Source organism: Hippopotamus amphibius, chromosome 6, assembly GCF_030028045.1.
Source record: "Hippopotamus amphibius kiboko isolate mHipAmp2 chromosome 6, mHipAmp2.hap2, whole genome shotgun sequence".
Taxonomy (NCBI): Eukaryota; Metazoa; Chordata; class Mammalia; order Artiodactyla; family Hippopotamidae; genus Hippopotamus; species Hippopotamus amphibius.
In genome coordinates, this window is record NC_080191.1 from 67474478 (window position 1) to 67493577 (window position 19100).

At 39.1% G+C, this 19100-nt stretch overlaps 1 protein-coding gene across 5 annotated transcripts in view; it reads right to left on the reverse strand.

Annotated features, from left to right (window-relative positions):
* HMGN3 (high mobility group nucleosomal binding domain 3) overlaps positions 1-16345 on the reverse strand; it is a 31913-nt gene extending 15568 nt beyond the window's left edge. Inside the window, exon 1 of one of the 5 annotated variants that reach the window (XM_057739815.1) lies at positions 16081-16340. In XM_057739815.1, the coding sequence (XP_057595798.1) occupies positions 16081-16095 (15 nt within the window). In that variant the 5' untranslated portion in view covers positions 16096-16340. Of the gene's footprint in view, positions 1-16080 lie in introns of all 5 variants that reach the window. The other 4 variants (XM_057739814.1, XM_057739817.1, XM_057739816.1 and 1 more) reach the window with 4 other exon arrangements.
* Positions 16346-19100: the final 2755 nt, after the last annotated feature.

Here is a 19100-nt window from a genome sequence, read left to right on the forward strand (position 1 = left end):
CGCACCCAAGTGGATGGGGACTGAGCTGAGAGCCAGCAAGGGGCAGGGGACACACATGGGGGCCTGAAGGAAGGCACAGCAGGGATTCTGGGAAGTCAGAAGTGCCACTGAGAGGTAATCTGAGGGCAAGTCAGCAGGCAGGGGGATCACTGAACACCTGGTGACCCAATGGAGACACAGAATCAGCCAAGAGCATGAAACCTGGCAAAAATCAACAGGTAGTTGGACTTTTTAAAATTACAAGTTCTGAAAATTAAAGCAGGCTCATTGAAATAAAAAAAAAAAACTTAAAACATAAAGTCTTAGAGCAGGGACAGTAGAAGAAATAATGAATTGTCACCGACTGCTGAGGAATTAGTCCAAAATGCAAGAAAGAACAATAAAGAGATAATATGCAAGAGAGGTTAGGAGACATGGTGACTAACTGCGAGGCCCCACATGTATCTAACAGACATTCAGAAACGGAGAACAGAGATATTAGTAGGAAGGCAGAGGCATGACGGGTGAGAATTTTCCCAAACTGAAGTCATGAGTCTCCAGATGGAAAACTCACACCAAGGAACAAACTGGAAACAAAGCAAACAAATGCAACGAGACATCATGAAACTACAGAAGGTCAAGGAAAATGAGAAAAATCTTTAAAAGTTATCAGAATTAAAAGATGAATTATTTTCAAAGAATTACTTCACACGCATCTATAAATTATAAGAAACTATGGAGCAATGATGAAAAAGTTGAGGAAAACTGTCAACCTAGAATTCTATATCCAGCTATCATTCAAGAGTGAAGGCAAAATAAAGACATATCACAGTACAAATATTGGACTTCCCCGGTGGCACAGTGGTTGAGAATCTGCCTGCCAATGCAAGTGACACAAATTTGAGCCCTGGTTGGGGAAGATCCCACATGGCACAGAGCAACTAAGCCCGTGCACCACAACTACTGAGCCTGCGTGCCTGGAGCCTGTGCTCTGCAACAAGAGAAGCTACTGCAATGAGAAGCCCATGCACCACGATGAAGAGTAGTCCCCGCTTACTGCAACTAGAGAAAGCCTGCTTGCAGCAATGAACATCCAAGGCAGCCAATAAAAAATAAACAAACAAACATATATAAAAAGAAAGAATACAAATGTTAAGAGAGTTTACTACCAACAGAGCCTTTGTTTCAACAAAGATCTAATACCAAAGGATCAAATCCAGCGATAAAAGAAGTGAACTAAGATGGAAGGAAAATATATAAGAAAAAATGTACAAAATATGTTGTAAATCTAATTATTAGATACTAATACCTATTTTTTGTGTGTTTAAAAATATTTCAATAGAAATCCTAGGCTAGTGATGCCCTACAGAATTATAACATGTAATTTTGGATTTTCTAACAGCCACATGAAGAAAGTAAAAAAGACATAGGTGAACTTAATTTTAATGATATCTTTCATTTAGCTGAACATATCTAAAGTTTTATCATTTCAATGTTATCAATATTCAAATTATTAATGAGATAGTTCACAAACTTTCTTGGTACTACATTTTCAAAACCTGGCATGTATTTTACACCTACAGCACACCTCCAATCAAATGCTAAGTTTTCACCAGCGATACCTGACCCATATTTAGAGATCATAAAGTTTATAGTAGTTTCACATATCCAGGTTGTTGCAAACATTTTTAGAATTTTCCAATAACTGAATTTAATACCAGTTTTTGAATTTAAATGGATTAAAATTAAAATTTTAAAAATTCAGCTGATTCTTTCTTAGTGGCTAATGGCCTCACGCAGTTAGTGGCTGCCATACTGGACGGCACAGTTCTAGACAATAACGACCACGAAAGATGAGAGGAGGGGGAGTAGGTATTCCTCATCCCCAGCAAGGGACGGTCCTGGTTTTGTTCTGGAGGGTGACACAGACACAGAATCATTTTAGACTCTGCTAAAATAAAATTTAAAGACAGGCATTAAAAATTTTAAGGAAATAAAAAGGATCTGTAAACTTACAAATCAGGAGGAGTGGAATAAGGCAATTTTTACACATCGAAGGCAGGGAAGAAAAGAACAAAACAAAGGAAAACACATGGTAAATAGAAACCTCAAAATAAGTCATTAGAAAAAGTCCAAATATATTAGTTATCATAATATACTTAAACAAATTATACTCATTCATTATAATGTCAAATAACAGAAGAAATAGAACAATACAGGTATATGTTTCCACTTTTACAAATTTCAAAGCAGGCACAAGTCAGTATTATGGGCTTATATATGACACATCCATCACAAACATATAAAATCTCGGACTGGAAGGATACACACCAAATTCATGATCATGGTTATTTCCAGGGAGGCTGACAAGGAAAGGGAACCAAGGGGGTGTTTTGAACTTGAACTTTATCTGTAACATTTTATTTTTAGAAAGATCTGAAGCAAATAGGATTAAAAAAATGTTCAAATGTGTGAGTTCTGAGTGATGGGTAAATAGCTTTGTTACAGTACTTCCTGGATTTTTCTGTATTTAAATATCTCCAGGGAATTCTCTGGTAGTCCAGTGGTTAGGACTTGGTGCTTTCACTGCCAAGGGCCCAGGTTCAATCCCTGGTCGGATTGAACCCCCCAAATTAAAAAATCCCCAAAATATTACCACTATTAAGGGGGTAGGGGAGTAGAATCAAAGTCCAGTTGGCAGTGCTATATCCACTCCCAACACAAATTCCATGACCATTAGTGTTGTCTGTATTTCTTAAATGGCTTATAAGTCTGGGTCACACACTGCCTCTTCCTTTTCTGTTCAAGGCATATAATTCACAGTCATTTCATTTGTGCTGATATGAAGGAATCTGAAATTGGGCAAGACGGGAAGCCAAGAGCATTACAAACACCAATTCAGAACTGTCCCTCTTGGGCGAGTGTGGGAGGAGAGCTGGGCGGAGGGAGCTTGGGTTCCTTCAGCAGCTGCACTGTCTACATTCTCCCTTTACACAAAGACGCCTGGGTTCTGCAACTGAAGACTCGAAAATGCACTGAAAGGGACACAAACATATTTCCTTAAAACTACAATAGAAGCCCTTCTCAGGAAACCAAGAAATTTGGAATTTTCATTCTGTGGACCATCTATAAACATCAATAGGACAAAATACCGACTGCTGAGCTTCTCCTGCAATAAATGGCAGTTACCACCTGAAAGAGGGGTAACTCATGAGCCCCATTTTCTCTCTCCAAACTCAGGAAGGTGTCAGAGAAGATGAGAAAATCCTTATGCCCTTCAGCAGTTGCTTGGGAACAGCTCTGAATGGTCTTAGCCTCCGAATTTGTCACTACAGAGAAACATACTGAGGGTGTGGCAGGAAGCTGGGAAGCAAAAAGCTACAATCTCCTGGTGCCATGTTTCTCAGTCACAGGAGAAGTAAGATAAGGGCTCAGGGTTCTCAGCATTGAGTGCTGGACCTTGTATTAAAGTTCCAAAAAGTCTTTACTGGTAAGTGGAGGCTCTCAGAGTTTTCCTTCCACGATTTTAAGTGACAAAGGCTACTGCTTTATAACTTAAGTGAATTCCCTGGGAGCCTAGAGTATGTACGAAATTCAAGTAACCACCTGACAGCAGCCATAGAACAAATCCTGTCTCAACTCCTGGGTTATCCATGCTGATGCTGGAGGGCTGGCAGCAGATGTAACACTGCAAATAAACCAACAACCACTTCTTTCCATCTGGGGAATGTATTACTTTGAGGGGATTTTTCTCTAACTTGCTGGCCAATATGTTTAAGTTATCACTATTTTTCTTTACATTTTCTTTTAAAATTAATTTACATTTTCTGTTACAAACCTAAGGCTGGAGAAAAGAAAGCAGCCCAACAGTGAGCTGGTTAGCAGAGGAATACCATTCTAGGACAAGAATCCAAATAAACCCAGAAAAAGACTGAAATGTTCTGTAACTAACTCTTCACTCTTCTGTTAAAATCAACACCTAACACAGCTACCTGATGAATTTCCCTCCACAAATGGGGGCACTGTGCATGAAATTCTTATGATGTTTTCCAAATAACAGGTACTTCCCTTAAACTCAAATATTCACATATTTGAATTTGACATATGAAACAGACACTGAAAATTTTATTCAAAGCCATGTTTTTCATTCATTCTGCAGATGTTTGTTTGGGAATCCTCCAATACCACCTTGCTTTTTAAAATAATGCTTAAAAATCCAGTACTGGGGATTGAGAGATCATATGCAAAGGATTAATAATCAAACTGATGTCAAAATTCTTTCTTACCTCCTCCCTTGCTTGTGTCTATTAATTTCATCCACTTCTATAAACCTAAATAGCTTATTAAGGTCAGGAGGCTAGTATGTCTTCCCAAAATAAAATCTTGTTGTTCAAGATAAAAGTAATTGAGTTAGACTTTGGATGAAATAAAGAGCAACTCTCTCTTTTCTGGGAGGTACTTTTAGGGAAACTATATCACACTGTATTCCACCATATCTTTTATACAAAAGATAAACTGAAAGCAAAGAAAAAGCCATGTTAAAGTATGTTCAGTGAAATTTTCTTAATATAAATACACATCATTTAATAATGGAAGTATATCATTTAATAATGGAAGTGTATCATTAATATGAACTAATTTGGAATATTTGACACATTTCTCTGGTCTGAGCTGTCTCTTTCATGAGAACTACCTCCTTCCACGTGTTGTGTGAATGGGATCATGGAGGAAGGTCCTGGCTGAGGTCTGAAGCCTGATCCCAGTCTGACTTGTATCTTATGTCCCTGGGTCTGAGTTTCTTCATAAGGAAAACTAAGAGGTTGCATCCAACGAGCTCACTCAGCTGACTTGGTGAGATGCTCATATACGCACTAATCACACTGTGGAAGCGTATATTACAGAGATGCCAGGTACTGGAGTCTTGGAAAAGGATGAGGAAAGACCCTGAGGAACAACCATAATCTCAATAAACATGGATTCTGTACTGTACTCACGTGCAAGGCAATGATCTGAATGAGTCAAGCTCCTCACCGCAATCCTGTGAGGCTGGTAAACAGCATCATGTCCATTGTATAAATGAGGAATTGAAGCCAGAGAGGTTAAGTAACCTGCCCAAGACGACCCAGCTGGTAATCTTGCTGGTAAGCCAGACCCAGGGAGGCTGGCTCACAGTTCACGTCTCATCCACTGCACCACTCTAAGTGGTTTCTGCTGGCTTTCCCAATTTCAAAACTGGGTGCAGATCTGGGATGCTAGGAGAGCAAAGGGCTTCCAGTTTGGGAAATATCTTAACCTGTAGACCTAGCCGAGCAGCACCCAATATGTAATGGAGTGTTTCCTACTCCCCCTCATTTGTGAGTCTCTTGGAATAACAAGAAACAGTTTCCCACCAAAAATACTACATGTTGCTTGCTTCCATGTCTTGGCTATTGTAAATAGTGCTGCAGTGAACAGTGGGGTGCATGTATCTTTTCGAATTATGGTTTTCTCCAGATATATGCCCAGGAGTGGGACTGCTAGATCATATAGTAGCTCTACTTTCAATTTTTTAAGGAACTAAATGTCTATCAACAGATGAATGGATAAAGAAGATGTGGTATATACACACAATGGAATATTATTCAGCCATAAAAAGAATGAAATAATGCCACTTGCAGCAACATGGGTGGACCTGGAGATTATCATACTAAGTGAAGTAAATCAGACAGAAAAACAAGTATCACATGATATCACTTATACCTAGAATCTAAAATAATGATACAAATGAACTTATTTACAAAACAGAAACAGACTCACAGACTTAGAAAACAAACTTATGGTTACCAAAGGGGAAAGGTGAGAGGGGGTGATAAATTAAGAGTTTGGGATTAACATAAACACACTACTATATATAAAATAGATAATTAACAAGGACCTACTGTATAGCACAGAGAATTCAATATTCTGTAATAACCAATATGGGAAAAGAACCTGAAAAAGAACAGATATATGTATATGTGTAACTGAATCACCTTGCTGTACACCTGAAACTAACAACATTGTAAATCAACTATACTCCAATATAAAATAATAATAAAAAAGATTAAACCTACAAAAAAATAAAATTTTTGTCACATAATTCTAAAAAAAATAAAAAATAAAATAAAAATACTACATGTTGAGATGCACATAAATTTACTATTCTGAGTTTTTAAATGGTCACACACACGGATATAAGTATTTTTATCTCACCATTAAAAGTAAAGACAAAACATCAAATCAGTTGTATCACTTTTAATAGCACTTTACATTTCTCTATATACTTTCACCTTGTTGCTGTATTTGATCCTCTCAATAGCACTGAGATACTCAGGGACTGTCTTAATATTCCCATTTTACAGATGAAGAAAAGAGGCTCAAAGAGGTCAAGTGACTTTCCTCCAATAAAGAGTGGTGGAGACCACACTAGACCCCAGTCTTCCAACTTTTACACCAGGGATCTTAAAGGGATGTTATCAGATGGCTATTTTATTTTCCTATTTGCTCATATATGAATTTATTTCTAATAAATGGTAAACAGTTATGATGTTCTTTATATTTTTGCAAAACCAATCAGCTGGCTCTGATGTGATGAACATGTGACCCTAAAAGGGGGAACAGTAAAATTAAAAACTGTAATTAAGAGAAGAGATAAAGGAAAGCAAGGAGAAGTAGACAGAAAAGATATAATTAAAAAATGTATTATGTGGCATATACATGTAACTTCACAAGTGTTTGAAGCTTCACACTTTGATCACCTCAAGCCTTTGGTATGTTTACCTCCCACATACACCAGGCCCAAGACTCACAACTTCCCACAAAGTAGAATTCAGCTAATTCTATCCAGTACTGTATTGTAAAAAAGCCACAGCTTGCACCCAAAAAGAAAAAAAAAAAAGAGAGAGAGAAAGAGAGAAAAGAAAAAGAAAACCTCGTGGGGTAAACTTTGTATTTATCTTTGTATGGGGTCAGAATAATATAGATATAATTAAAATAATATCACTTTCTACCTTTTAAAAATAACTTTTGTAATTAAACATTAATCAACTGGTAATACAGAATTCTGAAATAAAAATCCATGTAGTTTTAGGTCCAATAGCTTTTCTAACCTATGAGGCTTTTATTCTTATCTGATGAGTTTCAAAAACAAAAGCACCTGCTCGTTTTTTAAATCCAATGCCTAAGCAATGGTGGCTTAATATTTACATTATAACCTCTCAAAATATTGTACAATATGCAAGCGTGTTTAGATGTTTCTGGTCACAGGGGAATATCCTTATTATTCTAAATATAACAAATTAACGAAGACAATACATCTCGGAAATAGTAAATCCAGCTGTTCATGGTGGGATTTGAGAAAATATAAAGTGTTAGACTCTCAAAGATACCAATGCTTAGGTGAGGAAACTTCATACATATACCTTGTGTATGATCCTACAGTCCATTAGTTCCTGAAATACCCAGAAGGCATGATAATGTGCCTCTTCACAAGCCAGAGGCCTTGACCCTGAGGGCAACCTTAGGGCATGATCCCAGATAATAATGACTTGTGGGGTAACTTCCTATGTCTGGCACTGGAATCAACGGCATCAGCCTATATCTTAATAAAGACAACACTTTAAACAGATGAACACGTATTTACATAACTCTTGAATCTTCCTTGTTTCATTTGTTGGGCACCTTTATTTTAATAAAAATACATGAGTCTGTTTGAAACAAACATTTATGAGAAGTACTGTGGTGTCATGATTAGGAGAAAAATGCTTGAATAACAGAGGGCTGGGGTGGAATTCCTGGCTTTGTCCCTTCCCAGCTCTGCGACCCAGGGGAAATGCCCTCATCTCTAAATCCCAGTGGATGTGGACGAGACCGGCTGCAGGGCTCAGTGGTTAAGAGCGCGGCTCTGGAGCCCGACGGCCAGGACTGCACTCCCGGCTCGGCCACCCCCTACCTCTGAGGATGTCAGTGTGGAGAGCACACACATGACCAGACGGCTGGAAGATTCAGCTCATTAAGGCAAAGTCATAGAAAGCCACCTAAACATTATTTATTGAGGCTGTCAATATCATGCTCTGTGAGATGAGGACAGCCTCGCAGAACTGCGGGGAGAATAAAATGAAATAATGGCAAATCATATCATAATACTTCCCACACAGGTTTATTTCTAACAACTTTACATATTTTTATTTAAATGATGGTGTCTAATGACTATAAAATACAAAGCTCAGGTCGGCGACAGCCAGGCATTCAATAAGTGGTAGCTATTTAAATTTTAACAGTAATAAATATATGAATATGTTGTTACTGATATAAGTCCCTCTTAAAATATTAAATTTTGGAAACAATTTTGAGATTTAAAATGTTTTTCTCTATCTCCCTACTTCTGATTATGCATATCATTTACTTTCTGTGACTGAACGTGCACTTGCCTTGGGCATACTTAAATGATCCTTTCTGGACATGCTCACAAGAGGTAAAAATACTGGACTCAATAAATACCTTGACCAGGAACCCATACATGATCTGACTGAACCCTTGTAAGAATGCAGTTAAATGTACAATAAATAAGAAGCCAGCGGGGAAAAAATTCAACATTTTGATTTGGTTTGTTATCTTCAATGCTGATTTTTAAATTACTCAGGAGACTAACATCATATCTCAACATACTAGGTACTGTGAAAGCAGACAGCTTAAATGGTGTTTATTTCAGTCGCCATTTCCAAATTGTACCCTGCAGGAAAGTGGAATATATTTAACTTTGGTGTAAACAAAGGCAGTGCTTTAGGGGAAAAAATATAGGAAAACAGGATCACTTGATAACTGATTTGCCAAGGGAATTTTAGTGTTATGTGGCGATATTTTTAAGCACGATTTTTTTCTGCGAGAAAAATCAACCATGTAAAAAAGGCGCCAGATGAAAGCTTATGTTCTTTCAAAACCGCTACATTTGTTACTGGATTGTTGAACATCCACTCCTATACTTGCAGTCAATGGGACATACAGGTGAGATCTATGTGCCTTTGGTCCTCCTGTAAAATAAAAGCTTGGCTTATTACAAGCCTCTTATTTCACTGTAGTTCTCGTAACAATTAAAAATATCATTCAGTATCTTACAATAAACCATATGGAAAAGAATATTTTAAAAAAAGACTATATATATATAAATAAATGAATCACTTTGCTGTACAACAGAAATTAACACAACATTGTAAATCGACTATACCTCAACGAAAAAAAAATACCAGCATCGCAATATGGAACATCCACTGTCTGTTTCACACATGCCAGGCCCTGTGCTAAGAACTTTGCATTTGCCATCTCATTTAATGCCTCTAACAACCCAATGAGAACATATTTTTAGCCCAGTTTTGCAGATGAGGAAACTGAGTCTCAGAAAATTAGGAACTTAGAAGCTTAGGGAGGAGTTAAGTCACCTGCCCTAAATCCCACAGCTAGTAAACAGTAAAGCCAGGCCATGTTGGACTATCTCCCCAACAAGGATATGAAATAATTAAAGTTACTACTTTCTTCCCTTGAAAACAATTTATTCATAGAGTTGTTCAACAAACAGTACCTGTGCTAGGTGCTGCGGGGGATAAAAAAAAAGACCAGAGCCACCAAAGACTACATGGTCAAGTGGAATTAGAAGGATTACAAAGTTAATTCAAAATTAGGTAAGCAATCAAATAACATGTGTCAGCTTAGAAACATGGTCCCAGACAATCAGCTCTGAAACATAAGAGGGTGGTTACAAGAAAAGCATAAGGGCCAAGAAGTCACTGAATCTTTACTAGTGAGTGAGGGTAGCTACCATATACAATCTAGCCCTAAATATAACAGGCCTTGAATTTAATTTCCTTCTCCTTCAAAGAAAGCAAGACTTCACAGATCCCCTTTATTAACAAACTAGCACTGATGCTCTTGAGATTAAAAAAAAACACACACAAAAACACCAAACTATAACCCCCAACCCTTTTAACCAAACAACTTTCTGTCAGTGTTTTTTCTTAGGACACAGCATCTGGCAAACTTCTGAATGCTCAGAGCTCATAGTTTTTCTTGTGGCTCATTCTCTCTTCTTACCCTGAATTATAAATCCTGCCATATGTATATTACCTACCCTGTCAGACTGAAAAATCCTTAACAATAAAGGGTTTTACTCATCTACTTCAGGAAGGGTTGGAAAAAACAGTAATTCATTTACTTTCTCAAGGTGATGGTATTCTGCATAAAGGTGATGCTTGATAAATGTTTATTTAACATGAAGTGAGTGAATGAATGAATAAAATGTACAACCCTGCCATTTTGGAGCCTTTACTCAAATACAGGTTTCGTATCAATATTAACTCAATGAAACTCAGCAAGTATTTATGGAAGGCATACTGCATGTCAGGCCCTTTCGTATTCAGGCTGGGTAACTCAATGTGGCTAAGAAGACAATTCTCCCCAAACTGACTGATAGATTCAATTCGATCCCTATCAAAATCATGGCAAGCATGTTGTAGAAATGTACAAACTGATTCAAAAATTTATATGGAAGTGAGAAGGATGTAATAGCCAAAACAATTTTAGAAAAGAACAAAGTGAGGGCCTGACATTACTAGTACCAAATCTTACTATAAAACCATAGTAATCAAGATAATATGGTACTGACATATGGATAAACATATAGATGATGGAACACAGCTCAGAGTGTAGAAATCAAACCTCTACATTTATGATGAACTGATTTTCGACAAAGGTGCCTAGGCAGTTCAGTGGAAAAAGGATAGTCTTTTTAACAGCTGGTGCTGCGACAAGTAGATACCCATATGCACGTGCGCAGGTGCGCGTGCGCAGGCACACACACACACACAAGAATTGAAACCCTTATCTCATACTGTACACAAATTTAATTCAAAAATGGATCACAAACCTAAATATAAGAGCTAAAATTATAAAACTTCTAGGATTAAACATCTGTGACCTTAGATTAGGCAAAGATTTATTAGATAGGACACTAAATGGATTTCATCAAAATTAAAAATCTTCTGTTCTTCAAAAGACATCAAGATAAAATTTTTTAAAAAGCCACAGACTGGAATAAAAGATCTATAAATCATATATCTAATAAAGGACTTGTATCCAGAATATATAAAGAACTCTTACAACTCAATAATAAGATGAACAATCCAATTTAAAAATGGGCAAAATATCTGAATAGACATATCACCTAAGATATTCATTATGCTAGTAAACACATGAAAAGATGCTCATCATTACTTATTATAGAAAGGTAAATTAAACTAATTAGAAGGCTATAAACAAAAAACCCAGACAATATTAGCTCTGAGCACAAATGTGGAGAAACTGGAACCCTCATGCACTGATGGTACAATGACCCTCCAAAAAAGTTTGGAAGTTTCTTAAACATTTAAGATAGACTTTCATACCATCCACAAGTCCCACCCTTAGTAAACTTCCCAAGAGAAATGAAAATATGTCCATGCAAAGACTTATATATGGGCGATAAAAAGGAATGAGGTACTGATACATGCTACCCCATGAGTGAACCTCAAAAACATGCTGAGGGAAAGAAACCAGACAAAACAGACTACATACTGTGTGACTCCTTTTATATAAAATTTCCAGAAAAAGGAAATCTATAGAGATAGTAGATTAGTGGTTGTCTAGGACTGGAGCGGGAGTAGGGATTTTCTGCAAACAATGGGGGAGACATTCTTGGAGAGATGAAAGTGGTTTAAAACTGGATTATAATACTGTTACACAATTCTATAAATTTATTAAAAGTCACTGATTTGTATACTTTGAATAGATGAATGGATTTTAGAGTAAGTACATCATGCCTCAAGAAAGCTTTTTTTTCCCTAAGGAAATTATGCCACCATCCACATTGCTAGAGACTTGCTCAAGTGTCACTAAGCACTGGACAGAAACACTTTCAATCTTTTTTTAAATCCAGACTGGTTTTAAAAACTCACATCTCATTATTCTTAATAATACACATCTCTTGGATTTCTAGTAAAACTAAACATTTTCATCTACTGAGTCTGTTATTTTCTTACAAGGATATGCATCTTTTCCATAAGGACACGTGAGACTCTTCATCTTTTTAAAATAGCACACTTTTTTCAGTGATACATGGTACAAATTTTTTTCCCCAGTTTTTCATAAGTTTTAAAATTTTGTTAACAGGGTTGGTTTTTTTCTTTGCCATACTGACATATTCATTTTCATGTAGTCAAATTTATCTGTATTTTCATTTACAGACTCTGCCTCTGGTGTTATAATATGTGATATTCCTTTGAAAGTTTAATCAGAAACCTTGAATATTGTTAGTTACGCATCCCCTGTGCCAAACCCAGCACTACTGAGCCTTTCCATTTTATGACAAGAGATAAAACATAATTTCAAATCTCAAAGCTAGAGGCAGACTTTTTCTCCTTAAATCTTTAAGTGTAAAGAGAGATAGTGTTTACATCCCAAATTCCTGGAAAACTGCCTCATTAGAGAAAATTTCTGATGTGATACACTAGACATTTCCAATAGTTCCAGTGATGAGGAACTGGAAGAACACAAAGAAGGATGTGAAAATGTGTTTGCTGTTGCTAATCATGCCAGGACCAGGCCTCATTGGCTGAGGTCTCTTTATAGACCATCAGGTCATCACATAACAACGTGATCACTGCAGGCGTTCATGGAGTCTGACCAGAACAGTCTAGAACTCAGTTACTCACTCTCCCACTACCACCTGAGTCCAGGAATATTACCATTTTCCCTGCTATTCCTCTCACTATTATTAATGAATACAGGAAACTCAACTTTATTTAAATCTCACCAACTCAGGAAGAGATGTAATACTAACAGGAACTCTTCACTGTCAAGTGCTATACTGCTTCAAAAAATACTACTGAAGTCATAAAAACTATTTGGTTTTGTATACAGCTATGACTACCACACACAAAGACAGAGATAAACTCACAAAGGTAAGACAGGCTCAAGGATGTATTGTACAATATGGGGAATATAGCCAATTTTTTTGGTAATAACTGTAAATGGAAAGTAACCTTTAAAAATTACATTAAAAAAAAAGACTTAGTGGAATTCAAAAAAAAAATTACATAAAAATTAAAACAAAAACAAACAAAAAATAATAAAATAGAATATGTTAAAAAATTTTTATATTAATGTGGATACCATGGCCTTCAAGAAACATACAATCAGAAGAGGCATTCAAATGCCTGAAAACAGAAAATGACTCTTTCTCTTTGTATATTTGAGTCCCCCCCACACTTTCAAGACTGGCCCCAATTCAACCTTCCTTTCTTATCTATCCTACAGCTTTTGGAATCTATACTATATATTCTGGGACATACATACAGGCCCACTACTCTTACCACTTCATTGAATTAAGCAGAAGCTCCATGAGGGCAAACTTTGTATCCCGAAGGCACCCAAGCAGTGCTAGGATTTCAGATGTTTCTACAGATATTATTAATGCCGTTTCTTACTCTGCAGCCTCAACAGTGCTCATTAAATAACATTTCTTGACTTCTGGGAAAAGTTGAAAAAGAGGGGCCAAGACGGCAAAAAAAAAAAAAAAAAAGCATTGTGGGGGCACTTTCAAAACTGATAATGTAGAACAGGCAGTGCTTTAGTCAAGGAAAATATCCGTGGAGTAGTATGTAAATGCTTTGACAGATACCCCAGCTTCACAGATCTCGAGGAGCAATGCACAGATCGTCATCAGTTCTTTTCTTTGCATCTAGGCAAGTTTTACCTAATGACTATGGTTTCTTATGTAAGTTTCAGGAAACTCCGCGGTTCCATGAGGTGGCTCCAAGGTTTGCCTGGTAGATGGGCTGGCCATGGGAGCCATGTCTAATTTGTGGCTGCTCCTGTCCAGGTACCAGTCCAGGTCTTTTGGCCGTGGGTATAAATAAAAAGCTTTTTTATTAATCAGAGAGGTTTCCCACCTCTGAAAACACTCTGATGTCCTTAGGATGACACACAGGTGCCTGCACACAAGTCTGCCCCTAGTCCCAGGATGCCTGGCTAGCTTCTTCCTGGCTACCTTCTTCCTGGCTACCTTCTTCCCTGCCTTCCAGGGAAATAAAATATTAATCAAAAGCCGGTTCCTCTACTGCTCTTCTTTTCTTCCCTAATATTTCCTTAGGAGAGGTGGGCAGTGAAGAAAGGTAAGAGTAATGGTTTCGCCATCTCTGACCCTTGGACAACAAAGATTCTAGCACCTCGGGGTCCATATAAAAAAGAATTTGTGCACATCTAACTTACTATTTGTCTAAATTTGTTAATAATTCCCAAGAAAGGCGATGGCATCAACTCACGCTGCAACCCATTTCTTGGTGACTCTACTAGAATTTCCAACTTCGTCACTAAACCAAAGATAAAATGCTGAAAACGGCGGCACCATTCTAATATCCTCATTCTAGTACTGGAAAGACAATACTTTCATAAAAATTAAGTCGAAATAATGAATTATTAGTACTCTTAATATGCCATCCATCTTCTCAGGCTGGGAGTCTCTTTGCATTTCAAATTCCTCTCGACCCACCCACCACTAAATGAAGGGAATGAGTAAATAATGTCTGAAAGTAAAGCCTTTAGACCTGCAGCATCTAATTAAATCTTTGGTACTAGCTCTTGGTTGGTGAGACTCTTGGATAATTCCTGTCTCTAAGCCCCAGTTCAGTGGCAATGACACCTGCCAAGCTGTTCTGAGGATTAAATGAGATGTTAAATCACTCTGCCCACAGTATGAGGCACACAGTACATCCACAATAAACTCTAAGATTTTTCTGAAACTTTTCATTATAATGTTTTTCTTGCAAATGGAGGAGACAAGTTTCCACCAAATTCTTAGTAAGGGCAGATACAAAGGCAAAAGCTTCGGTATTTTTAAAGCTTCAGTATTTTAAAACGGTGCAGTCCCTTACACACACACACACACACACACACACACACACACACACATCATTCCACCATCTTTAACCGATAAAGCAGCATATTATTGGCCATTTTGCTTCTAATTTAATACCCTCACTGGTGAACACGGCTGGAAACACGAGGGCAGGCGGTGGGAGGGTGCAGGGCATTTTCTCAGAAGCAGCCGCCACACAGCGGTTTTCCCTCGGGGTGGAGGAAAGCCTCCCCTTCCCTTCCCTTCCCTTCCCTCCCCGGGACGAGGACCAGTCGCAGCCGGACTCCGGGGGAAACGTGCGTCCCCGTGCGAGTTCCCCGCTGTCCGGGGCCTGCGCGGAAGGGGACATAACCGTCCGCCGGGAGTGACCCCAGCGCCCCCTGCGCACCCAGGGGCGCGCGAGCCCGCGGAGCCCGCCTTCCGGAGTCGGGGGCGAGTCTGGGTCGCCTGGTCGGACGCTGTGGCCCCTGCCCTCGGCGGCCGCCGTGCGCGCGCCCCCGGCAGCGTCCCGTCCTGCGTGCGGCCAACTCCGCCGCCCTGGCGGCCCCGCCCGCGCCCGCCCCAGGCCGGCCGGACGCCGGAGTTGGTACAGACCGGTCCGCAGCGCCCGCGAGCCGCGGGGTGAGCGCTATTTTAAACATGGCTTTCCCTCTCCCGCAGCCTCGGAGCCGGCGCGGCGCTCCGGCGTGGGCACGGCCCGCGTGGGAATCGCCCCGACATCGGCCCGACTCACTGGCTGCGTTTTCGACCCCCCGACGCGTGGACTTGTCCCCCACCCCCTCGCCGCTCTTCCTGCACACTGACCGCAACCTGGCTAGACCTTGTCAAAGAGGAGACTCCCCTCCTGGCAGCCGGGGGGAAAAGCGCTTTCGCTTCTTGCTCGAGGTGGAAAGCATTCCGCCTAGGAGTTCAAAAAGAAGGGAAGCCGCGCCGCCGGAAAGAAAGTAACGTTCAGGGATCGATGAGGACAGAGCGGGGGAGCAAGGTCTGCAACAGGCATCTGAAAACAAGCGGCAGGAAGCAAAGAGATGCGCGACCCCCGAGTTATACGACCGAGGGCATCCCGCGCCATCCACTGCAATGACAAGATTCACTGTGAGCACGATTTGAAGGCCTTTGAAATCTTTCTTGGGAAGACTTACCTTTCTCTTCGGCATAATGACTCTATGTTCGTGCAGCTAAAAAGTAAAGCAACGGGCTGGAACTGCTGGCACCGCCGCTGGATGCTGCCGCCGCCGCCGCCACAGCTGCTCACGCGCACGGCTCGGCGTAGCCCGGCCTCCGGGACCCGAACCTCCGCGGCTCCCTCTGGGGGCCCTCTACTCGCTCTCCTCTCCGCTCCTCCAATGAGGAGCGCCGACAGCCGGCCGCGAGGCCCCATTGGCTGCGGCAACGTTCTAAATTCCACGAGGGCACGCCCACCTCCGCGCGCAGGGTACGCGCTGTTGTAGTTTCCACTTCACCGAAAAATCTGCCTGGTGACTGAGCATGCCCAGTTCAACTAGTAAGCCCCCCCCACGTCCCCCCCAAGCCACAGGATCCTGGACTTTCATTGTTTTGCTGCTCCCTATTTGGATTGTGTCAGTAGGAAGTGTGGGCCTTCATATGAAGGAAAAAGCGTAAGGATGGACACATTAACTTTATAAGGTAAATGTATACACAGCAGGCACCTTGTATGTTTCCTGTAAAGGCTTGTAATGAATGTTGTGTGAAGGTACTCTGATCAGGAAGAGTCTGGCAATCTCTGAGGGTCTCAGTTTCCCCTTCTAGATTTCTAGTGATGAAAATCCCTAAAATTGCTTAGGAATAATTTCCTAAAATCTGATTACAAATCACTCACTGTCAGCCATCTTCAAACTAGGCTTGAAGGCGAACAGAGTATGTTTATTATGGAAATTAGGAAGTACTGAACAAGGTCAGAACAGATTATTTTATTTTTGAAACGTATTTAAATGACAATTTAAATATGCATAATTTAATGTCTCTCAGAGTTCTGCAAGGCATTAAACAGGCATTGCAAACACTTCTGAATTTATTTCATGAAATCATTCTTACCCTGATACCAAAACCAGTGAAACCCTTCAAAAGTAGAGAGTTGCAGACCTATATCCTTCATAGACACAAAAATCATGAACAAAGTTTTAATAAGTCAAATAACTATAAATGAAATGTAACTTTTAAAAAGTGTGAGTCACCACTATTGTGTATATCTGGAATCTATATAATACTGTACATCAGCTTTACCTCAAAAAAAAAGTTATTTTTAGTAAATCAAATCCAACAACATTTAAGAGGTTATGACTTCATGACCAGTGAAGTTTATCCTGGGAATGCAGAATTGGTTTAACATCTGAAAATCAATCAATGTAATTTACTATGTTAATAGAATAAAGGGAAAAAAAACCACATCATTTCAATGGGTACAGGAAAAGCTCTAGTGAATGGTTAAGCAAATTGTGGTAACTCCATCCAGTAGAATACTATTCAGCTTAATAAACAGGAACAAAATATTCCTACATGGATGAGTGTCAAAAACAAAATGCTGTGTGAAAGAAGGCAAATAGAAAAGACCATACTGAGTAATTCCATTCACATGAAATTATTAAAAAAAAAAAAACAAAATTAGGCGTGGTTAGTTTTATAATCATATTAGAAGGCAAAAGTTCACATTATAGGAAAACACTAATGAAACCTTGCACTACAAATATGGCCAAATCCACTTTGCTCACCCAGAGGCTACAAATATGTATTAAATGTCATCAAGTAATTTATTTTTTTTCAAGTAATTAATTTTAACGGTTGACTTTTTCTTTGTTAATTTTCAGAGTAATGAATTAGTATCCTAGAAAACTCTGGAAATGGTCAATGACTTTTTTTGTAATATCTTTGGGAACTCATGGATTTTTATGTATTTGGCATGCTTCAATCTATTGCCATTATTACTTTTTTTGATACTCATATTGCCCCAATATGAGAGATCCTTTTCAAATTAATGCCTGTATGCTTTTGACATGATCCCAATTGTCTTTGACAGACTCCTGTTTTCAGGTACTCAGTGGATCAGAATACACACAAAAGAACTGGGGTAAAACCAATTCTTTGCTTTAGAACTGGATAGAAATTCTGAGCTTTATAATTTTACCATGATAATTAATTTATAATGAAGTTGTTTTGGAAGAGAATTAATTTGCAAAGTGCTTTTTTTTTTTTTTCCTAAGCAATGAAGACATTTTGAAAGAGGGTAAATGTGGGAAGGATGCTGGGTAGCAGTTGAAATCTGGGTTGAATTGTTATTTTTCTTTATGGAGATAAAAAGGCCTCACAACAAAGGTGGAGCTAGGGTGATTTTTTTTTCCCTCTGTGATGAGAAGTGACTCACAAAGTTGGCTTCTTTAGCTGATATTTTTCAAGGCTCACCACTCAACCAACAACAGCAAACAAAATTGTGACTGTTTTTACTGCACATAATTAAAGGGCAACAGTGAAAATGAATCTTGCTAGTTGAATAAAGAAGGTTGATGGTGGGGATCTTGGATCACTTGAGTCCCAGAGTTCATTTATAAGTGATGAAAATAACGGCTTTAGTTGTAAAATAAATAACAGCATTGGTTCTTTTTACTTTGAGGTAAATTTGTACCTGCTTGAGCAGGATGCTAGGGAAGGGAGGATTCACCTTGTGCCTTCAGTGGCAGCCCTGGAGGTGAGAAGAGCAGGCAAGGAGAATGATTTCCTGGGTAACTGGAATTCCAGGTTAGGAGGTAAAGACAGCCAAGCAGAAATGAGCATGCCCCGTGCAAGACAGTGAGGAGGCCAACCTGGTAAGAAGAAAAGACTCCTTTATCATAAATTCCGAGGAGTGTTTCTTTTGCTTTGACATGTCAACATCTAAGACTGTAAAGTCTTCTCTGTAGAATGTGGATGCTGTCTTAGCCAAGATAGACAATGGATAAATAAGAGTTACTGTCTGAGGAAGAAAGAAGGAAAAAATGAGTGAACAAACCTCTTTTCCAATTCCAACTCCTCTTCCCTTCTTTCTTACTCAAAATGGTTGGAATCTTATACCAACCCCAGCACTTTTTAAACAGCAAGATGAAACCATTTTATGGTACCATGACTATCATTAGGGAAGGTGGAGGAGGGAGAAGGGAAAAGAAAAAGGGCA